We start from the raw sequence: 24,938 nt of genomic DNA, 5'->3' as shown, positions 1-24,938 counted from the left end.
GGGCGCAGCTTGATACGACCGCAGAGGTCGAACCCTGAACAGTTGGGGTAAGTATGGACACAACATTCAAGCTTGATACAGCTCTGAATTTGGATTGTTATTAAATATTTGACACAGCATAGGTTTCTGACACAGAAAGAATGTGGTCTAAGAACTTGAATTTTTTTAATTTACCTATTATGGTCCAATGTCCAAAATCACAATACATGGTTAGATTCAGCATATCAAAGAACCCCATATATTCAATTTTTGTTAAAATCAAACAAAGTTTAATTTTGGACCCCAACTTGGACAAACTTGAAAACTGGGCCCATAATCAAAAATCTAAACACATGTTTAGATTCAGCATATCAAAGAACCCCAAGAATTCAATTTTTGCTAAAATCAAACTAAGTTTAATTTTGGACCCTTTGGACCTTAATGTAGACCAATTTAAAAAACGGGACTTAAAATTAAAAATCTAAATACACGGTTAGGTTTGGAATATCAAAGAACCCCAATAATTCAATTTTTGATGAAATCAAACAAAGTTTAATTTTGGACCCTTTTGACCTCAATATGAACCAATTTGATAGCGGGGCCCACAAATAAAAAATCTAAATTCATGGTTAGATTCAGCATATCAAAGAACCCCATATATTCAATTTTTGTTGAAATCAAAAAAAGTTTAATTTTGGACCCCAACTTGGACCAACTTGAAAACTGGGCCCATAATCAAAAATCTAAATACATGTTTAGATTCAGCATATCAAAGAACCCCAAGAATTCAATTTTTGTTAAAATCAAACTAAGTTTAATTTTGGACCCTTTGGACCTCAATGAAGACCAATTTAAAAAACGGGACCCAAATTAAAAATCTAAAAACACGGTTAGATTTGGCATATCAAAGAACCCCAATAATTCAATTTTCGATGAAATCAAACAAAGTTTAATTTTGGACCCTTTTGACCTCAATATGAACCAATTTGATAGCGGGGCCTACAAATAAAAAATCTAAATACATGGTAAGATTCAGCATATCAAAGAACCTCATATATTCAATTTTTGTTGAAATCAAACAAAGTTTAATTTTGGACCCCAATTTGGACCAACTTGAAAACTGGGCCCATAATCAAAAATCTAAATACATGTTTAGATTCAGCATATCAAAGAACCCCATATATTCAATTTTTGTTGAAATCAAACAAAGTTTAAATACTGGACCCTATCTTGGACCAACTTGAAAACTGGGCCCATAATCCAAAATCTAAACACATGTTTAGATTCAGCAAATCAAAGAACCCCAAGAATTCAATTTTTGTCAAAATCAAACTAAGTTTAATTTTGGACCCTTTGGACCTCAATGTAGACCAATTTAAAAAACAGGATCCAAAATTAAAAACCTAAATACACGGTTAGATTTGGAATATCAAAGAACCCCAATAATTCAATTTTAGATGAAATCAAACAAAGTTTAATTTTGGACCCTATTGACCTCAATATGAACCAATTAGATAACGGGGTCCACAAATAAAAAATCTAAATACATGGTTAGATTCAGCATATCAAAGAACCCCAAATATTCAATTTTTGTTGAAATCAAACAAAGTTTAATTTTGGACCCCAATTTGGACCAACTTGAAAACTGGGCCAAAAATCAAAAATCTAAATACATGTTTAGATTCAGCATATCAAAGAACCTCATATATTCAATTTTTGCTAAAATCAAACAAAGTTTAATTTTGGACCCTTTGGACATTAATGTAGACCAATTTGAAAACTGGACCCAAAATTAAAAATCTAAATACACTGTTAGATTCGGCATAACAAATAAATAAATGTGATCAAAGATTTTACAAATCTAATGCGCCATACTGTGCAATTAAAGATTACTTCTTGAAATTTTTCAATATTTGAAATTTGAAAAAAAAATAATATTTGAAGAATAATTCTTTTTAATTTCTGAAATCTGAAATGAGAAAAAATTGGCCCCCCACAATTTCTTTTTATCCCCCCCCCCCCCTTTTTCCCCCAAAAAAATTCTTTCCCTCAAGATATGGTCATAATCTCAATTCAAATTTCCAATGGAGTTGGCAACCATAATTACCCATTTAAATTTACCATAGTGCTAACTTAATCTATTTTATAATAGAATTAATAAAAATATAGTGTCAAATCTTTCATATGGATTTTTTTGTAAAAAAAAAAGATGAAAACATTTGCAGATATTTTTACTGGTCTTCCCTTATAAATATGCATTTCTTTAAACATAATTTAAAAGCAGTGTAAGGGAAGTAACCAAAACGTTGTATTTGGATTACCTCCCTTACACTGTTTTAGATTATCTTTATTGTTCATTAACCATTACTTTATACATAATTTAAAAACAGTGTAAGGGAGATAATTTCAATGATGTATTTGATTTATCTCCCTTACACTGCTTTAAATTATGTTTTGTACTAAAGTATTTGTCCATTAACCAGGACAACCTTGTTTTTCCCCCTTTTTTGCCCCTAATTCCTAAACGGTTTGAGCCATAACCCCCCAAAGCAAATCCTAACCATCCCTTTGTGGTATGGAAACTTGTAGTATAATTTCAGACAGATCCATACACCGTTCCACAGTTATTGTCTGGAAACTAGAAAATGCTCATTTTTGGCCCCTTTTTGGCCCCTAATTCCTTAACTGTTGGTACCATAACCCCCAACCTTCCTTTTGTGGTATTTAACCTTATGGTCAAATTTCAAAAAGATCCATTCACTTAAACTAAAGTTAGAGTGCGAAAACCAATATGTATTCGGACGACGACGCCGGACGACGACGACGACGCCAACGTCATACCAATATACGACCACAAAATTTTTTTGCGGTCGTATAAAAAAGTAGTACAAGGTTAGACCTCAAAAATTAAAGATTTTAAATTAATCCCATTGAAATTGGTTAAGAGATTTGTATTTAAATTCAATTGAAGATTTCTTGCTATTGCGCAATACTGTGCAATTTAAGATTTCTTGCTATTGTGCAATACTGTGCAATTGAAGATTTCTTGCTATTGCGCAATACTGGCCAATTGAAGATTTCTTGCTATTGCCCAATACTGTATAATTGAAGACTTCTTGCTATTGCGCAATACTGTGCAATTGAAGATTTCTTGCTATTGCGCAATACTGTGCTATTGTGCAATACTGTTTAATTGAAGATTTCTTGCTTTTGCACAATACTGTGCAATTGAAGATTTCTTGCTATTGTGCAATTGGAAATTTCTTGCTATTGCGCAATACTGTGCAATTAAAGATTTCTTGCTATTGCGCAATACCGTGCAATTGAAGATTTCTTGCTATTGCAATCATTTGAAATTTCAAAAATTTTGAAGGAAAAAAATTTGAACTACCAAAAAAAAAATTGGAAAAAAAAAATCCCCCCAAACTTTTTGAACCCCCTCCCCTTGGAGTAATTACCCCCAAATTAATCCCAGCCTTCCCTTTGTGGTATGGAACCTTTTAAAATTTTATAGAGATCCATACACTTAAACACAATTTACTGTTTGGAAACTAGAAAAATTTGTAAGGGTTCCGCCTACTTTTGCTGTTAATCGCAGGCTCAACAAAAATGAGGAAAAAAATCAATAAAAATATTCCTTTAGATACTATCTTTTGATTGTAAGAAGCTTCTGTCAAAGTTTGGTATAAATCCAGGATAGTTTATGAATCTAATAAATGTTTTAAAAACTTTAACTGCAGCCTGTATTTAATGTTAACTGGAAGAAAAACTAAGTCCATTTATAAGTAAAATACGGATAAACAGGTACAAAATTTTAACAAAATTTCCTTCTAGATACTAGCTTTTGATCATAAACAAGCTTCTGTCCAAGTTTGGTACAAATCCAGGATAGTTTAAGAAAGTTATTAAAATTTTAAATACTTTGAACCACAGAGTGAATGTATTGTTTCCTGGCAGAAAAACTAAGTCTATTTATAAGTAAAATACGGAAAAAATGAAAAAAAATTTTAAACAAATTTACTTCTGGATACTATCTTTTGATCATAAACAAGCTTCTGTGCAAGTTTGGTAGAAATCCAGGATAGTTTAAGAAAGTTATTAAAATTTCAAAAACTTTAACCACAGAGTGAATATTTGTGGACGCCGCCGCCGACGACGGAATGTAGGATCGCTATGTCTCGCTTTTTCGACTAAAGTCGAAGGCTCGACAAAAATGCTTGTTTTTGGCCCCTTTTTTGCCCCTAATTCCTGAACCGTTGGGGCAATTACCCCCAAACTCAATCCCAGCCTTCCCTTTGTGATATGGAACCTTGTGGTACAATTTCTGAGAGATCTATACACTAACACACAAGTTATTGTCCTGAAACTACAAAAATGCTTGTTTTTGGTCCCCAATTCCGAAACTGTTGGTACCATAACCCCCAAAGTCAATCCCAACCTTCTTTTTGTGGTATTGAACTTTCTGGTAAAATTTCTTAGAGATCCATTCACTTAAACTAAAGTTATTGTCCGGAAAACAAATGTGTCTTCAGAGGACGCCGACGACACCATAGCATTATACGACGCAAAATTTTTTTTGCAGTCGTATAAAAAATGCAGGGGAAATTTGCCTTACCTCTTTGGCTGGAATCTATTCACAGGTTTAGGGAAAAGAGATGATGCAATGTTCAGCAACTCTTTATCCATGATAGCAGAACCATAAAATTGAGGTCACACAATCTTTTGGCAATAGTTTATTGTTAATTCAAGTCTTCATGATTTCATTTATAAGATTGCATTCTAACACATCCTCATCACAATATACTACCTTAAGCCTAAATCTGATGATGATCAGATAGACCCACAGATAACATAAATGTTTGGCCATGTTTTTGCAGGCACAGGCTAGGCATAAAAACTATATTAAATAACAACACAACTAATAACTTTATAGATATGTTTTTATTAAAACACTGAGAAAATTTAACAGAATATACAGAACATCTACAACATGTGAAGCACTGATTTGGAAGGTCATGGAAACAACACCATTGATTAGGTAATTGGGTACAGAAACACTGGAGAGTTTACTCTAGAAGGTGTACAATGCACGACTATTTTTAAAGACCAGTTCAACAGTTTATTTACTTAAATCAATAATCAAAAATACATTCCGTCAAAATAATTTAAGTTTGTTAAATGTTTGCTCTATTCTGTATAATTTATTTCAATTTTATGAAAAAAATGTTGAAAATTGATATATCTTAAAATGTATCTACATGGCATCTAGCAGTTTGAACACTGTCCCATAATATCTTTTTGAAGACAATACCTTTTCAGCCCCAATTATCTAATGGGTGTAAAGAATACAAATTTCTTGTTTTTCAGATAATGGACACCAGATTTTTGTGTAATTATAAGAAAGACTAATAGAAAAGTTTTACACAACTTGAATAGTATCACAGAGGTAACATTGAATACAAAGGAATTGTATACAGCAATTGACTACAATAATTTTTTTTATACAATACTAATAGTATTTAGTAATTAGTGCACTATATATTCTGACATTGTTGTAAAAATCTATGAATGAAATAATACTATAGTTTTTAAAGGGCAAATTGGTTATTGTATAAAATGTAATAAACCTATTCCTTACAATATTACAGTTCCTTAAAAGTCTCTAAGTGGGAGTTTCTACAGAAGTAGATATACTTGATGTAGTATTTTTATTTACATATATTTAAAGACTAATGCATAGAGTGGTATCTTGTTACTACAGAAATGTGAATGGACAAACTGAAGACTTTACCAGTGTGAAAATTGTCAAACATGCAAATCTGTACAACCGATTTTAAAATTTAGATCAATATATTTAGCTTCATATGAATGATAGTCTGTACTGGGGCCTACTGAAACTTAATTATATCAAAAAGTTATGTATTCATCCTTTATTGTACTTCATTGAAAAGTCTACAACTTCAATTAATTCAGTATTTGTTTTTTTAATAATGGCAGGCATATACTGTTAAAGAATACTATAACTAGTAAAGGGAATTATCATGTTTAAACCCCTTACTTCATCTCAGTTTGGTTAAAAGTATCTCTTATTATTTTAACATAATTATATTACATAGATGCTTTATAAGATTTTGTACTTTTTATTGATAGATAACGACTGCCAGGTTTAGGGGCCAGCTGAAGCCCGCCTCCAGGTGCGGGATTTTCTTTTTGTGTTGAAATCCCATTGGTGGCCTTTGGCTGTTTTCTGTTCATTTGGTCTCTTTGACGCATTCCCCGTTTCCATTCTCAATTTTATTCAAAATTATGCTTTATATCCAATTGAAAAGCAACATCTAAGACTGTTAGTGTTCTCCATGAAAACGTCACAAATATGCATAGGAAAACAAAGGAAAAGCTTGAATTAACTAAAAATTCATGGTTATAGCATAAAAATATAGTTGTAAGAAATAAATGTTTCTTTTTTTTTTGTAATTTTAAAGGGTTATAAAAATTTGAATGTACTTCCACACTTCATACAAAATATGCTTCCGTCAACATTTTTACAATCTGATAAAATTACAAAAAGAAACAGAATATTCTTAAATATTTACTCCCTATATTAACACTATACAGTCTACAACCTTGAACATACTTAATAAAGATTTAAAACTTCAAAAAGAGAGATGAAAGGTTTGTTTCAATAAACATCAAACTTAATCTGACCACAGTAGTTTCCCTTTTAACAAAATAGGAAAAAAATCCAATAAAAAACGAAAATAAAAGAAAATCAAATGGTCGAAACTTCTTTCAGGAAAAATTCCATAATTGGGACCCTTCCTTCAAACAAAATCATAACTAAAGGAAACTAAATGCTAACAGTCTTTGATCACCCATCTTGTGTATAAAGAAAGTAAAGCTAGTTATTTGGTAGAAGTATATTTTGCTTCATATCTGCATCTATATTTTTAATGTCAAATCATCCACTTATATGATCATGTATTTGTGTTAGCTATGGACAAAAAGATCTCAAAAGTTCTAAATCAAAGAAGATTCTGTGACCAATATTTGAGAGTTAGAAGAAATACAACCTCCAACTTTGCAGAACATTGATTTAATTTGTGATAAATTATACTCTTTTTTATACCCTCGCTCCACAGTCGGGGGTATATAGGAATATTCATGTCTGTCTGTCCGTCACACTTTTGGTTTTGGTTTAGAGAACCACATTTTGAAATTAATTGAAATTTTAATGGAATGTTTTGAACCACTAAAGACAGGTTATATTTGATTTTCACTTTTACTGTTTCAGAGTCATGATACTTGATTGTTGGAAAAATTCAAAATTGTTTTGTTTTCTGATGATAGACAGAGAACAGCTTTTGGAAATTAATTGAAATGTTAATGGAATGTTTTAATGAAATCATGATCTCTCTGTTTCTGGGCGTGTGGTATCTGTGAGATCTAGTTTAAGAGAGTAAGGTCATCTTGCTTATACAATGTATATATTGATGCGCCTTAGGCATTTGTCTGCCATTAGATAAAATCAATGTGTAATTATGGTTGGTTCTATTTGACCCTGTAGTTTCTGACAAGATATTGTAAGATTAATAATGTCACAGAAAATTAAGTGAGCCAGTAGACAGAGAACAAGGTTCTCAAATAAAATTGAAACATCAATTGCTATTAGTTTCAGACTTTCTTATTACTGATCATAATAAATCATAGATCCAAATCAAGGTTACCTGAGTACAATTATTGGTTACCAACAGTCAGAAATATTAGTCTCTATCAGACCTCAGTCTTTTGAACAGGATATGACAAGCAAATTCAATTTAAAAGTAATTTAAGCAAACTTATAATTTTGCATTTGATAATCAAAATTTGTATATTAGTTTTTTATGATGGAATCAGTGGGATGTCTATAAAACATATAAAACCTAATTACAAATTTTGTAAGACGCCAGGATCAAAATATATTTTTAATCAAACTTAGTGCATCAATTTTTCTTTCAGTATCCATATACAGACAATTTAGTTATAAAAATAAGAAGATAGTTAGCCAGACTTTATCCACCCTTTATCAGCACAGACATTTCTTGAAAATAAAGCAAAAGTATTTATATTAAAAAGTTACATACAATCTGTAAGGCACATCTTGGTAAAAATAGTATTTCACCGGATATAAAAAACCTAAATTTGATTGTGGACTTCAGGATAATCATGCAGTTACTATATAATGGCAATTTGCTTACAAGAAAATCTATATAACCAAAAAAAATTTAAACTAAAAGATTTCATGCATTTGCATTCTGTACCAAATTTTGTTTAGAACCTGAATGAATATAAGAACATAATGTTTAGCAAGAATTCCCCTCTGCATTGATTAACTTCTACACAATATAAAATGTTTCCCCTGCATGAATTCAACTTTTACACGATATTTAAATAGATAGAAAATTATTTGAACAAGTACAAGTATTCTGGTCAGAAAATATTCACATTACCTTTACCAGCATGCATCATTTTATACTCCTCTTCCATGATGCCATATTTTTTATTACTTAATCCTTTAAAAGCAAAACTTTGTCTTGAACTTAAGATTTACAAATGCAGGGGAAAATTTTTCATATTTGTGGAAATCGCTTTAAATATATTTATCTGGTATAGTTTTTTAATATATGGTGTCTTTCTTTCAAGAGATTTTTGTTTGCAGTACATTTACCAGAAAAGCTAGTCAAAATAGACCTCAAAATGTAAAAACAAATTTTGTAACTCATTCCAGTTTTAAGGTCCTCATTCTCAAGTCAAATTTTGTTTTTATCAAACTCATCACTGTGTATGGAAGTCATTTTGGATTCTGATCAACAAAATATGAGGATACACTTTAAATAGCATCAGATATTTATTTCAGACTAAAATTACAGCTCATTGACGAAGAAATAAAGGCAACAACGTATTTGTTTTGTGACTGGTATGTAAAACTGACTCTGGCCATAATTTTTTCCTGACATATCCCAAAAATTTATGTCCGAGTAATTTTTCACAAAGCAAGAATGAAGAACTGGCAGGTACTGTTAGATATAGCTAAAGTGTATAATATAGGGTGTGAGTTAAATCACGGCAACACGTTCTGTATTTTTCATCTAAAACTGCTTTTTATAATAATATGTTTTTCCTTCTAATACATTTCAGGAGGAAGAAACTAAAACGAAAAGTACGCTATCAAAATCTAAATAATTCTATAAAAATCTTATCACATACAATGTGCAGATAACAAAGTGAAGTGTCTTATGGGTAAACAAAGGTAAGAATAAGGGAGATAGCTTCACATTTGAGCTTCAAGGAATGAACACTTAGGACAAAACCAGTGTACACATATTACAAACAAGAGAAAAGAAAATTGTATTCTTTTTTTTAATGAAGCAAATATTAAATCATGTTTTGAAAATTTGAAAGAGAAAGAGACCTATTCTGTAAAATAGATTGTTTTAAAATGTGTTTATAGGCAACACAAATCAAAGACTCATTTCAGTTGCTTTTATCATATAAGATCCAATTTCATTTCCGTCTTTAAGCAAGTTAATTGCTTATATATATTGATCCTGCATGGAGTAGTGTACACTGGTTGCATCAAGCTTGCCCCTAAATAACTACACAAAAACAATGGGAGCCCAGTAGAGCAATATATTTTTTCTAATCATGCCTTTTTCTTAAGCTTCATGAAAAAATAATCTTCAAATTAAGGAATCTTTAAAAACATTTTTCCTTCATTATGATACTAATCAAAAAAAGGTCAAGTAATGCCAAAGTAAAATGAAAGTATTGCTCTGACTGGTACAGCATCTGCAAACATGAAACCTTCTATTCTCCTTTTCTTAAAAATAATATAAAGGCCTCTTTGTTCCTTGAATGATATGTTTTATTATAGTTGTTTTAAATTTGAGTACCATATCTTACCCTTGCTAATAACGTTCATCTGTAAAACCAATCTATAAAAATATCTTTTAAATTTCATTTATATCCATAATTTAAGGCAATATTTTCCTTAATATAAATAAGAATTTAAGGTCTAAATGTTTGCAGTGTGAGGCCACTGAAACAAATATTAAATATCTCATCCAACCAATTTGTTCACTTAAAACCATATCTATTGATGATATAAGATGTCTAACAATTTAAAAAAATGTATAATTTCCTGATTTTTTTTTCTAAAGATCACAAAACAGTAATCCAGAAAAGTCCCAAAATATCTCAAATTGAAGGCACAAGTAAAACACTTTTATCCATTTTGAAGTTTTTGATGAGAAGATCCAATATCTATTTCAAGACAGCCAACAGAGATCATATCTGGACAACCTACAAAATTTTCTCATTATAACAATTTCAAAGTAACAGATTTTCTCATTCATAATAAATGGCACAAAAACAAAAACAGGGAAACATAGATTTGTTTTTTTCCTTTCTTCTTCTTAACAGATCAACAGAGAAATATACTTTTTATGTATATAAAATATCATAAAATTTTTATCTATTTTTTTCAAATAAAAAAGTACAGAACAGATCACAAAATATCAATAAATATTAGGTCCTATACTCCTATATTATCTAAAGTCGATGGTCTCAATTTATATTTGCTATTTGAATGAGTCTTCAAAATTTGATTGGCTCCAGAACTACTTGGGTAAATAGCAAGAATTTTGTGAAATGCTGACACTGGCAAACTTCCGGCATCATTTTGATACTGAATATTTTCAGGATGAATGAACTGTATTTGTGCCCCACTTGTAACCAGATCTTTCAAAAGTTTATCAGCTTCTGAACGCATCATTGTTTCAGGCAAGTCACACACTTCCAAAATATGACCTGAAGAAAAGAAAAAAGTTAAATTCATAAGTTAATGCAAGCTTATCTTCTGTTTGAAAATTCATTATTCTATCTATGTATAAATGTATCAAAATTTATAACTCGCAGACTGTATTTCAATCAAATGATCAAAGTTCTTTAAAATAATGTCACTAGCACTTTCATGCCTACTGGCAATCATCAGGTGATGATTTAACAACGTCCTTAATGACACTGCTGTTGGTAACGTTCATGACATTACAATATTAGTAAGGGGACATTAATCCAACTTGACCACGTAGATACGTTTGATTTTGTTCGAAAGACCCTTATAAAGTGTGATTCTTTGCCTTTCCGTTGTATTTATTAAAGTCGTTCATTTTATTAAACAGGAATACTTAAAATTTTACTTTATTGCACATTTCCAAATGTTCGCTCACATTTTGCATTTTTATGGTCGACTCTAATATGTTTCTTATGAATACAGACTCTTTTACAAGTAGAATAACTGGTTTGTCCGATAAACCATTCCTTTTCGTTCTACATACAATACAGTAAATGTGTAGATACTGAAAATTTTTGTACAAATGTGTATATTTATCATGTAGCCTGACATATCATCTGCAAGAAAAATTACAATTTTAGATAGCTTTGTGATGTAAATTTTTTTATTTCTTCACTGTAAATCTAATGATTCCATGGGTGCCAATTTTTGTGTTTGTTTTAGCATTAATAAAGTTTCTATTGAACTTTTCTTGTTTGAATTGATTCACATTTTGTCAATTCCCAGTGTCGAAGGCTGTACGGAATGAATTGTCTTCATTGACTATTCCAGTTATCTTCATATATTTCTTCAATTCCAGCTAATGATATACAATACATTGTCTGTAAGACTGTCTTAATTGTCTCCCTAGACGGTCCAAGTTTCCTTTTTATAAAAGTCCATTAGTCTACCAGTTGAGTTGAATTGTACTTGGCTTGACTGGTTTTCTTTTAAAGGTTGGGGAAGAGTACCAGTAAGGCCAAGATAGATATTTTTCCCCCAAATCACCTCAAAATTTTGACAGAATATGATGATTTTTTGATTTATTTCATGCACATGGGCAAATAGTCCCTATATAATCTAAATTTAAAATTGAGATTGAATAAATTAATAAACTGCGGAAAGATTACAATGTTGTAGCATCAAAAATGTGTTATCACTCTTTGGAAGATGACAAGCAACGAAAGAAGCATTATAATAAAGTATACATATTAAAAAACAACATAGCCAATATATTTAAACAGTTTTCACCATAATGAATATGTGTAACAAGTATAAAATTGTTATAACCACAACTGTCATGGTAAACTACCTTCAACCAAAACTTTAACCCCATACAGGACAAAAAAAACGAACACACATATTGTAAAACATTATTTGTTTGTGTGTCCAAAGGATATGATAAATATAGATTCTACCACTGCATCAAGTGTGATACAATATTTCTCCACTTGAGACAGTCAAATATCACATTTAAAACATAAGGCTCTCAGAACGTTTTCAATATTTAAAATTTAACTGTCGAGAGTGGAGAAATACCGTATTGCACGAGATTTTGTGGTATAATCTATTTCTCTTTTGATTTTTAGACAATATGCAGACAAACTTTATCCATCTTTTCCAATGATCTGCAAAAATATGTGTTCTTTCTATGTAATGTCATCACTTCTTTCTTGACGTCACACTAGGAAATTCAGAGGAAAGCAAGAAAATTTGATGTCCCAATTGATTTTTGACAAATGAAAAACTGAAATAAAACGAACTACACGTTGATTGAAAATGAATAATCAACAGGTCAGAAAAAGGAAAAATCAACGAAGAATTAGAGAAATAATTTTATACTAACCTGTCTGACTATCGTTACTATCAATACTCTGATGGGGTGAAGAATCATTTTCTCTACTACGAGATTTCCTCAACTTTTGTTGCTTATTAGAGTATGTTGTACCAGTACTTCTGTAAATATCAACAACAAATATTAGTGAAAAAAACCTTACTAATATACTTTATCAAGGTATATCACTACAAGTGTATTGAACAATATTACAGTCTGAAATTTTTTGCCAGCTTTACTGATCATGGCTGTCTAGGTGTAGATATGACGAACTCCATAATTGCAGCAACCAATTAGATTATAGAGTAAAATATGAAATGCACACAGAAATAATACTCAAATGGCTCAGTCATTATTTGCTATGGTTAAACCACACAAATTATGGGACAAAAAAAAGGAGCATATTATTAAATGTCTAGAGATTTTCACTTTTAGTTACGCTGAAATACAGTCACTGGTTGTTTAGAATTTGAGATAAGGAAATGAATGAATGAACAAATGAACAGAAAAAAAGTGAATTGTTTTTATCAAAAACACTTCAAACCAGACATATTAAAAAAAAATTCTTACATTTGAAAAATATGTCGTTTTAATTTATTCAAATATATTAATAAGGGTCAAACTTTTCATTAGACTTTAAATAATGAAAAATCAGTCACTTGTTTCAATATCTGTAACATTATCAGTATCCATTTAAAATTGTATCATTTTACTGAAAAATACAATATCAATGACAATACCTAATTACTGACTTTTGTTTCTGTGGCTGTACATATGACTGTTGGTGAATTTGAACCTGCTGCACTGGTGGACGAAAGGTTTGCTGACCTAATAATCGACAATCTAAAAAATAAGAATAGTAAGTCAACCACATGGAAAATTTGAAAACAAAAATTGTTTCATACTCAACTTTAACTTGGGCTACATAATTTTTTTTTCTAAATTAAGTCAAGTCTGACTAAAAATGCTAACAAATCATTGCAATGTTGTTATTTTTTATTTTTTCAACATTCTCACTCAGTCTTTGATGGTCAGTGATGAAATATTTTCAACTGAGCCCTAAGTAAACAAATATCAATCCATAAATATGTAAGGCAACTCTTATCATTCATAATTAATCTTATAGCATTAGATTATTAAAGCAATTTGCTCCAATTGTTATTCAAATTAATATGCAACTGTTGTTTGAACAAAGTGACTTTAATAAACATTTCTTAAACTGACCTGAAAAAAGTTTTGAAAATCCTTTCTTCTTATTTCTGTTCAGATCAAATAGGGCCATTACCCGTGTATGGTAAATATAAAATTTGTCAAAACTGAACTCCTCCTATATTTAAAAGTCAAATGACATTTTATCAAATTTTTCCTTTTATTTGCTTAAGCTATACTGTCATTCCAAAACCAATAAAATGCTTCGCTGGGGCGCAGCTTGATACGACCGCAGAGGTCGAACCCTGAACAGTTGGGGCAAGTATGGACACAACATTCAAGCTTGATACAGCTCTGAATTTGGATTGTTATTAAATATTTGACACAGCATAGGTTTCTGACACAGAAAGAATGTGGTCTAAGAACTTGAATTTTTTTAATTTACCTATTATGGTCCAATGTCCAAAATCAAAATACATGGTTAGATTCAGCATATCAAAGAACCCCATATATTCAATTTTTGTTAAAATCAAACAAAGTTTAATTTTGGACCCCAACTTGGACAAACTTGAAAACTGGGCCCATAATCAAAAATCTAAACACATGTTTAGATTCAGCATATCAAAGAACCCCAAGAATTCAATTTTTGCTAAAATCAAACTAAGTTTAATTTTGGACCCTTTGGACCTTAATGTAGACCAATTTAAAAAACGGGACTTAAAATTAAAAATCTAAATACACGGTTAGATTTGGAATATCAAAGAACCCCAATAATTCAATTTTTGATGAAATCAAACAAAGTTTAATTTTGGACCCTTTTGACCTGAATATGAACCAATTTGATAGCGGGGCCCACAAATAAAAATTCTAAATTCATGGTTAGATTCAGCATATCAAAGAACCCCATATATTCAATTTTTGTTGAAATCAAAAAAAGTTTAATTTTGGACCCCAACTTAGACCAACTTGAAAACTGGGCCCATAATCAAAAATCTAAACACATGTTTAGATTCAGCATATCAAAGAACCCCAAGAATTCAATTTTTGCTAAAATCAAACTAAGTTTAATTTTGGACCCTTTGGACCTTAATGTAGACCAATTTAAAAAACGGGACTTAAAATTAAAAATCTAAATACACGGTTAGATTTGGAATATCAAAGAACCCCAATAATTCAATTTTCGATGAAATCAAACAAAGTCTAATTTTGGACCCTTTTGACCTCAATATGAACCAATTAGATAACGGGGTCCACAAATAAAAAATCTAAATACATGGTTAGATTCAGCATATCAAAGAACCCCATATATTCAATTTTTGTTGAAATCAAACAAAGTTTAATTTTGGACCCCAATTTGGACCAACTTGAAAACTGGGCCAAAAATCAAAAATCTAAATACATGTTTAGATTCAGCATATCAAAGAACCTCATATATTCAATTTTTGCTAAAATCAAACAAAGTTTAATTTTGGACCCTTTGGACATTAATGTAGACCAATTTGAAAACTGGACCCAAAATTCAAAATCTAAATACACTGTTAGATTCGGCATAACAAATAAATAAATGTGATCAAAGATTTTACAAATCTAATGCGCCATACTGTGCAATTAAAGATTACTTCTTGAAATTTTTCAATATTTGAAATTTGAAAAAAAAATAATATTTGAAGAATAATTCTTTTTAATTTTGAAATCTGAAATGAGAAAAAATTGGCCCCCCACAATTTCTTTTTATCCCCCCCCCCCTTTTTCCCCCAAAAAAATTCTTTCCCTCAAGATATGGTCATAATCTCAATTCAAATTTCCAATGGAGTTGGCAACCATAATTACCCATTTAAATTTACCATAGTGCTAACTTAATCTATTTTATAATAGAATTAATAAAAATATAGTGTCAAATCTTTCATATGGATTTTTTTGTAAAAAAAAAAGATGAAAACATTTGCAGATATTTTTACTGGTCTTCCTTTATAAATATGCATTTCTTTAAACATAATTTAAAAGCAGTGTAAGGGAAGTAACCAAAACGTTGTATTTGGATTACCTCCCTTACACTGTTTTAGATTATCTTTATTGTTCATTAACCATTACTTTATACATAATTTAAAAGCAGTGTAAAGGAGATAATTTCAATGATGTATTTGATTTATCTCCCTTACACTGCTTTAAATTATGTTTTGTACTAAAGTATTTGTCCATTAACCAGGACAACCTTGTTTTTCCCCCTTTTTTGCCCCTAATTCCTAAACGGTTTGAGCCATAACCCCCCAAAGCAAATCCTAACCATCCCTTTGTGGTATGGAAACTTGTAGTATAATTTCAGAGAGATCCATACACCGTTCCACAGTTATTGTCTGGAAACTAGAAAATGCTCATTTTTGGCCCCTTTTTGGCCCCTAATTCCTTAACTGTTGGTACCATAACCCCCAAAATCAATCCCAACCTTCCTTTTGTGGTATTTAACCTTATGGTCAAATTTCAAAAAGATCCATTCACTTAAACTAAAGTTAGAGTGCGAAAACCAATATGTATTCGGACGACGACGCCGGACGACGACGACGACGACCGACGACGCCGGACGACGACGACGACGACGACGCCAACGTCATACCAATATACGACCACAAAATTTTTTTGCGGTCGTATAAAAATGTAATAGAGAAAAACAAAATGACAAAAAATAAATGTCATAAAACTTTCAGACAGTGGTGCAAAAATCTGGATCCACACATTTTCCCTTATTAAAAGAATAAACAGAAAAGATATTAAGTGTTCTCAATACTATTTTCATTCTACAATGTTTTTTTTCTGAACTAATTTTCACAAGCGATAATCTAATAATTCAGGATATTTGAGGATTACCAGTTATTTGTGTAGCTGTTCTGAAACCTGGTACGAACTGACGAGCTGGTGGACCAGCCACCACTTGGGCTCCAAAATTTCCCATAGCACAATCTTTATTTTCCAGTTCATATTTTGGCATTGTTCCTTCAACTGTCAAATTTTTTGCACTAACTGTCACTTGTGATGGTTGACCTGCAACCAATCCTTGCTGTTGTTGAATACCACCAACTTGTGTAGGAATCTGCATATTCATTTGCATATTTCTAATGATTGGAACTGTCTGTGTAGGATTATGCACTTGAACATTTGGTATCTGAACTAGCTGGGGATTAGGAGTCCTTTGCTGCTGTTGAGGCTGGCCTACCTGAGCCATTGTTTGATACATGTAATTATGCGTGTTAGGTGTTTGTACATTTCCCACTGCAACAGGCTGACCCATGTTTAACATAGGAGTGGAGCCTTGCATTGCTAAAGGTGGGTTTGTTTGACTAGGCTGAATTTGACTTTGAAACTGTCCCTGATTTCCATTATAAATTAGTCCCATTTGTGGACTTGAGGTGGGCACATTACTATAATACAAAGTTGATTGCATCTGACCGTAATTACATGTACTTTGGCTAGGATATTGAACAGGATATGTTTGAAAACTGTCTGATGCACCGTGAATAGGAAATGAACTTTGATTAACTGTCTCAACACTCTGAACAGTGTTTCCTTGATAATTAGGATATCCCGTTGTCATTTGTGATTGAAATGGTGAACTCTGGATGATAGTCTGGTTGTCTACTGCTACAGATGGCTGTCCTTGTGCCATAGATGTCTGAACAGGGTACATGTAACGTACATTGGAGGTCTGCATGTTCTGTGGACAAGGATAATATTGCCCCTACAAATTCACAAGATTTATTTTTGTTATTTATGACAAATGATGTATTTTTTTACACAAAAGATACACATATCTTACTTTTGTCCATTTTGAAGCCAAGTTTAAACACATTTTGTCATGAACGTTTCTTTTACACAACAGATTATAACACTTTTAATTAAGGAGATTATTAATAACAAGTTCTACCACATAGTTAGTGCCACTGATGATGGATCTTTTTTCCCCTAGTTATCAGTTTAATGACTATTCTTCAATATACAAAGTTCAAGGTTGCAAACAGTACAAGGATATGGAGTAATATTAAGTATACTTGAAAAGAAGATGACTGAAATTCTACTGATAACAAAAATAGATTTTGCATAAGGATGTTGGCATTATATCTTGTTTTTGACTTTTTCAATAAACTACTTCGCTGAGCACAGCTGGATACGCCCACAGAGGTCCAACCCTGTACAGTTGGGGCAAAAATGGACACAATATTCAAGCTTGATATAGGTCTAAATTTGGATTGTGATTAAATATTTGACATATTATAGGTTTCTGAATAAACGTAGTCAAAGAACTTGAAATTGGTTATATGAATTGAATTTATATTCGATTAAAGATTTCTTGCTGTTGTGTGCAATACTTAGTAAATCTGTTGTCAGACTATAAACAAATAAAATCTTATAACTCTGAAACGTAAAATCGAAAATTTATAAAAATCAAAAGGGAGCTTACAAAAATAGATATAAACAATTTAAAAAAGTTTCATAAAAAATGCTGAAACAGTTATTGTCCGAAAACTGGAAAATCCCCCTTTTTGTAATGAATAAAACACCATAAATCGGAAACATAAAGTCTAAAATTTATAACAAGAGTGCACACGCTGAAATGTTTCGCCTTCTTTACTAATCATTGATATTATGTTGATAGTCCTAAATATAAAGCTTTATTACAACTGTCACATAAACTTAAAATTAACCAAGTAAACTAAACATTGACCAATGAACCATGAAAATAAGGTCAAGGTCAGATGAACCATGCTAGGCAGGCATGTACAGCTAACAATTCTTCCATACAACAAATATAGTTGACCTATTGCTTATAGTTTAAGAAAAACAGACCAAAACACAAAAACTTAACACTGAGCAATGAACCTTGAAAATGAGGTCAAGGTCAAATAAAACCTGCGTGACTGACATATAGATCATAAAATATTTCCATACACCAAATATAGTTGAACTATTGCATATAGTATTAGAAAAAAAGACCAAAACTCAAAAACTTAACTTTGACCACTGAACCATGAAAATGAGGTCAAGGTCAGATGACACCTGCCAGCTAGACATGTACACCTTACAATCATTCCATACACCAAATATAGTAGACCTATTGCATACAGTATAAGAAAAACAGACCAAAACACAAAAACTTAACTATAACTACTGAACCATGAAAATGAGGTCAAGGTCAGATGACACCTGCCAGTTGGACATGTACACCTTACAGTCCTTCCATACACCTAATATACTAGACCTATTGCTTATAGTATCTGAGATATGAACTTGACCACGAAAACTTAACCTTGTTCACTGATCCATGAAATGAGGTCGAGGTCAAGTGAAAACTGTCTGACGGGCATGAGGACCTTGCAAGGTATGCACATACCAAATATAGTTATCCTATTACTTATAATAAGAGAGAATTTAACATTACAAAAAATCTTAACTTTTTTTTCAAGTAGTCACTGAACCATGAAAATGAGGTCAAGGACATTGGACATGTGACTGACGGAAACTTCGTAACATGAGGCATCCATATACAAAGTATGAAGCATCCAGACCTTCCACCTTCTAAAATATAAAGCTTTTAAGAAGTTAGCTAACGCCACCGCCGCCGGATCACTATCCCTATGTCGAGCTTTCTGCGACAAAAGTCGCAGGCTCGACAAAAATCGAAAGGAAGCTCATGTCGATAGAAATAAACAATTCACCAAAGTTTCTTGCAAATTGGTGAAATTGCTTTTGAGTTATTGTCTGAAAACTGGAATATCCCCTCTTTTTTAATGAATAAAACTCCAAAACTCGGAAACCGTAAATCCGAAATTTATAAAAAACGAAAGGTAGCTCATGTCAATAGATATAAACAATTCACAAAAGTTTCTTGCAAATTGGTGAAATTGTTTTTGAGTTATTGTCCGAAAACTGGAAAATCACTCCTTTTTTAATGTTTAAAACCCCAAAACTCGGAAAAAGGTAAATCCGAAATTTATAAAAAACAAAAGGGAGCTCACATCTATAACTATAAACAATTTACCAAAGTTTCATGCATATTGGTTAAAGCGTTTTTGAATTAATGTCCGACATGTTGAAGACGGACAGACAGACGGACAGACGGTCAACGGTATACCATAATACGTCCCGTAAACGGGCGTATAAAAAGGCGCCAATGTAAATTGTATGAAAAATCTAGAGAGAATCAATTCCCACCAAATTTTAAATGGTTTTTATCTCAAAAAGCAGGACACGAGGCTTGCATTTTATTTCTGCCCTTGTAGTTCAGTTACGTGTTTACAATCAATTTATGACAGTCTTTTAAAAAGTTTGTTATTTTGAAACAAAGTAGCAAATATCCTTAAAAATATACGTATGTACCTGTGCAGCAGGTCCTTGCTGAGAAAATACTGTTTGCATTTGTGGCTGTGTTGCCATGACGATCTGTTGACCACCTTGTAAAGAAGTTTGACAACCAGGTGGTTCTCCTGTACTGTCTAAAGAGTTCTGGTGACTTAGAGATGACTGCTGACTCAGATTTAGTGATGACAAATGATGACAAACCTCTGGTACTCCTTGACATTCAGGTTGTGGTACCTAAAGTCAGTAAGTTCATTTGAAATTTTTCTCCTTAAGCTTATATGAGTACCTTGAGACAAAATACTGAAGTTTACAAATTTCAACATAAAAAAATACAAAATAGGTATGCCGATTGAGCATCCCTTTGCTACAGGCATAAAAATGATCAATTTGGATTAAAATTAGGACTAATGGTCAAAATTTCAAAAGGATAATGAAGAATTGTTGCAATATGTTTTTTGTTGTTGCTATTAACACTACTGTAAATTCAAAAATTATTGCGTGCATTTATTATTGCGATTTTGTAATTTTAGACTAAAATGCGATTTTAATTTTTGCGATATTCTGAAAAATCCTGTTTGATTCAAATAAAAAATGTTAAAATGCGAGTTTTAATTATTGCGATTATAATCCTGTCGCATTTTTCGCAATAATAAAAACATCGCAATAATTTCTGAATTTACAGTATTTCAAAATATAAAAAGAAATTAGCCAATTGGAATATATCAAAAGGCTTATCCTAGCTTTATTTTTTTATCATAATGACTTCAAATTCTGAAAACTCAAGAGAAAATAACTCCTCAAATCAAATTTCTTAATGCATGGTGTCATTAGAACACATTTTATGTTATTTTCAAATACTGTTTGAAAATTAAATACCAGACGTGGGTAGTACTAAAAAGTAGGTGCAAGTGATTTACATTTGCCTAAATGCTATCCTATCAGTCCAATAGTACTTGTACTACATTCATGTAAATATCCAAAATTACAAAATACATGTAATTTCAAACTTGTAAATAAAGGGCAATAACTACTCCAAAGAGTTAAATAACAATTTCGGACATGTTGACCTAAGCCTATTTGTAGATCTTTTAAATATGCTGATTTCTTTACTGTTTCTCTCTATATTAATTTAACCATTCCACATACTCATTTGCCTGTCCCTAGTCAAGAACCTTGTCAGGAATTGTCTTGCATATTGTTAAGACACCTGTCTATTGATAAAGACTGTATATTACCCTTTTAGATATCTTTTGAATATTTTTGTTGTTGGGTTGCCGTCTCTTTCAGGTATACCCAACATCTATTAGTCATAAGTACATTAACAAATTCATCACACATGTAATAAAACAACTAAAAGCAATATCATATATATATATATATAGTGTCTGTAGGAAGATATGTTATATATTTTACATTGGTCCACATTTCTGGAGGCATCTGTTGTTGTTGTTGTACCATAGTACTCTGATGAGGTGGAGGATGGCCTGGTGTGTGGTGGTAAATACTTCCGTCAGAATTAGAAAATGGATGACCTTTAACAAAAAAAACAAGAGTTTAATGGCTATATGTAAAACAAGAATATGTGTTCATTGGACACCACGCCCTGCACACTATCACATTTCCATGTATAGTGAACTGTAAAATCAGGGTAAAACAAGAATGTGTCCATAGTACATGGATGCCCCACTCGCACTATCATTTTCTATGTTCAGTTGACCGTGAAATTGGGGTCAAAACTCTAATTTGGCAATAAAATAAGAAAGATCATATCATAGGGAATATGTGTACTAAGTTTCAAGTTGACCAAAAACTTTAACCTGAAGCGGGACAGACAGACGGACAGACAATGAATGGACGGATGCACAGACCGAAAAACATAATGCCCCTAGGTGGGGCATAAAAAACGACCAAAATTATAACTTGAGAATATACTGGATTAACAATCTTACATCTCCATGTTCATGAACCATGAAATCAGGGTCAAAACTGGAACTAGGCATGTGACTTTAGACGGTAAACTACCTTGACCAAAAACTTTATGTGTGATATGGGATGGACAAACATATGCACACACAAGAAAACTTGGTCCTCTACTAAGATCATATTGAGAAATTATTTTGAGGGATAGCTATTCCCATAATTCAAGAAATTTTTACCTGTTCTATTTTTTCATAATAGAAATAGCTTCTTTGATTTACATTTGTTACCCCTAAGTTTTTATACCAAAAAAATAATACATACCTGTTCTTGGATCTAAAATAACACTGCCAGGTGGGATATTATTTAAATCTGTAGCTACAATATATACTTGTTGTCCACCTTGACCCGGGAATATACCTAAAACACAAAGAAATCCTTTTAAAATATATAATACAACCATCTATTAACATATTGGCTATTCAAGTATTTAATAAAAATAAAGAGATGGCCAAAGATGTATAAGTACAAACCTTGTATCGGTGATTGTACTGGCCCTGATGAACTACATCTAGATAATGGTGAACTATCGGTTCTACTTCCAGGTGGAGTTGGAATTCCTCTTTGTAATGGACTTCCGATGGACATGGACATTCCACAGTTAAAGGAGTCTAAAATAACATATATAAACCCATAAGAGACCTTGTCAGTTTTTGTTATTTTTGTAAACCATTTTCTTTCGTTTAATGAAGAAATTTGGTCTTGATAGCAGATATTTGTTAGTCGCTGTTGGTTTCAATCACAACCTGCATAGACTAAGTCTTAGATACATGATTTTTTATTAGTTGTTATCAGCTTTGAACAAGGTTTCAGTAACTGTGAGAACTCTCAGATCTGTACTTTTTGTCTTTTGTTTTTTTATAGTTGTTTTGTGCTTTGTATTGATCTGTTGAGTTGAGCCCTTTTCAACTGATTTTTACAGTCTGTTCTTATGTTGTGCTGCTACACCACTGTCCCAGGTAAGGAGAGAGTTTGACGCCATCACATTCTGTATGTGTCTGTCCCAAGTCAGAACATTGTTGAAGGCTGTACAATGACCTATAGTTGCTAACTTCTACGTCAATTGGTCTCTGGTGGAGAGTTGTCTCAATGACAATCATACCACATCTTCCTATTTTTGTAAGAGTAGCTTATATTTGAAACCTAGTTATAACTTCTAATTAGCCTATTATTACATATCTAAACTTGTTATCAAAGATTAATTTCAAATGCCACATCCTAAGTCAAAATATATTTATGAATATTATCTTTTAAAATAATGCTTGCCATCAAACACAATTTTTTAGCGGTCATATCTTATATAGAATAAGAAGTTGCACACATTGTTGTTCAAAGCATAGCCCCCTCCCCCTCTTCTTCTTAATTCAAGGTATCAGAAACAATGAAGAAGTTCTCTAACAGATCTGAAAAGTGCTCACAAACTCATCTCTGTCAAAATAATGACCAATAAAAGAACAGAGTTCCATAGTCCCCCGCATTGCACATATTTTATCTATCCAAGTCCTTTTTTTTGTTTAATATCTTATGAGAAATGAAGGCTTCAGAGCAAATGCAATGTGATTTCCATTATAATTATATTTCCAAGGGGCATAACTCATTAAAAATATTTGATCAGAACTTATTTTCAAAAGTGTCAAAGACATTGCTGATATAAACCTATGATATAAGTTTCATAAAAATTCTGGCAATAATTGTACACATGAGAACACTGACAATGCAATTTTCCATATAATCAATGTTTCCAAGGGGCCTAACTCTTTTAAAAATAATTGAACAGCACTGATTTTTGAACTCGTCAAAGACATGGTGTATAATATAAATTTCATAAAAAGCTGGCAAGAATTGTACACATTAGAGCGCTCATAAGGCAATTTTCCTTATAATTTATATTTCTAAGGGCATAACTCTTTTAGAAATTATTGATCGCCACTGATTTTTGAAATTGTCAAAGACATTGCTAATATAAACCTATGATTTAAGTTTCATAAAATTCTGGCTAAATAGTACACATGAGAGCATTAACAATGCAATTTTCCATATATTTAATGTTTCCAAGGGACATAACTCTTATAAAAATAATTGATTGGCACTTATTTTCGAACTCGTCATAGACATTGCTAATATAAACCTATGATGTAAGTTTCATAAAAATCTGGCAAGAATTATACAAATGAGTGCGCTAACGATGCAATTTTTCGTATAATTAATGTTTCCAAGGGGCATAACTCTTTTAAAAATAAATGATCGGCACTGACTTTCGAACTTGTCCAAAACATTGCTGATATAAACCTATGATATAAGTTTTATAAAAAATCTGGGAAGAATTGTACACGTGAGAGCGCTTACAAGACCAGACAGACGCTGTTTCATTCAACATATTAATATAAATTAACTTGAATTAGGGTTTCAATTAGAACAAGCATTCTGAGAGTATTGCATGGCAATACATAGTCCACTACTGGTTAAAAATTCATTGTAGTGGAACAAAATGCTAACTTGATCTATATCTTGTCATGGTGTAAACTTTATTACAAATATCAAGTCAATATCTTCAAGCATGACGAAAAAAAGTGTGGAAAACTGGATTATAAGTCAAAATTTAAGTGAATTTTCTAAGTCCAAGGACCATAACTCTGCATAAAATCATCAGACTGCAAACCTAAAGTCCCCTTCAACTTCGTCGCTAGGGGGCTAAAAAAAGCACTCACACATTACAATTCATCACCATCAAGCTGCTAACCAAATATGAAGTACTGTAGTTCCTGAGAAAAAATTGGGGATAAA

At 31.7% G+C, this 24,938-nt stretch overlaps 1 protein-coding gene and 1 long non-coding RNA gene across 4 annotated transcripts in view; one reads left to right on the top strand and one right to left on the bottom strand.

Moving 5' to 3' along the window:
• Window positions 1-359: 359 nt before the first annotated feature.
• On the top strand, window positions 360-2,076 carry LOC127730260 (uncharacterized). Its single transcript, XR_007995010.1, has 2 exons — window positions 360-476; window positions 1,399-2,076. It is a non-coding gene; the product is annotated as an uncharacterized LOC127730260 (long non-coding RNA).
• Window positions 2,077-4,901: 2,825 nt separating this feature from the next.
• LOC127730244 (cAMP-regulated phosphoprotein 21-like) overlaps window positions 4,902-24,938 on the bottom strand; it is a 120,551-nt gene continuing 100,514 nt past the window's right edge. For 2 of the 3 annotated variants that reach the window (XM_052238541.1, XM_052238543.1), the window contains 8 exons: window positions 22,628-22,765; window positions 22,419-22,514; window positions 21,591-21,709; window positions 20,196-20,411; window positions 16,692-17,559; window positions 13,421-13,523; window positions 12,693-12,802; window positions 4,902-10,824 (listed from right to left, as the gene is read on the bottom strand). In XM_052238541.1, the coding sequence (XP_052094501.1) occupies window positions 10,550-10,824; window positions 12,693-12,802; window positions 13,421-13,523; window positions 16,692-17,559; window positions 20,196-20,411; window positions 21,591-21,709; window positions 22,419-22,514; window positions 22,628-22,765 (1,925 nt within the window). In that variant the 3' untranslated portion in view covers window positions 4,902-10,549. The remainder of the gene's footprint in view (window positions 10,825-12,692; window positions 12,803-13,420; window positions 13,524-16,691; window positions 17,560-20,195; window positions 20,412-21,590; window positions 21,710-22,418; window positions 22,515-22,627; window positions 22,766-24,938) is intronic. The other variant, XM_052238542.1, reaches the window with a different exon arrangement.

Source organism: Mytilus californianus, unplaced genomic scaffold (genome assembly GCF_021869535.1).
Source record: "Mytilus californianus isolate M0D057914Y unplaced genomic scaffold, xbMytCali1.0.p SCAF_2, whole genome shotgun sequence".
Taxonomy (NCBI): domain Eukaryota; kingdom Metazoa; phylum Mollusca; class Bivalvia; order Mytilida; family Mytilidae; genus Mytilus; species Mytilus californianus.
Note: the sequence above shows the minus strand (reverse complement) of the source record. Positions and strands in the feature narration are given on the sequence as shown.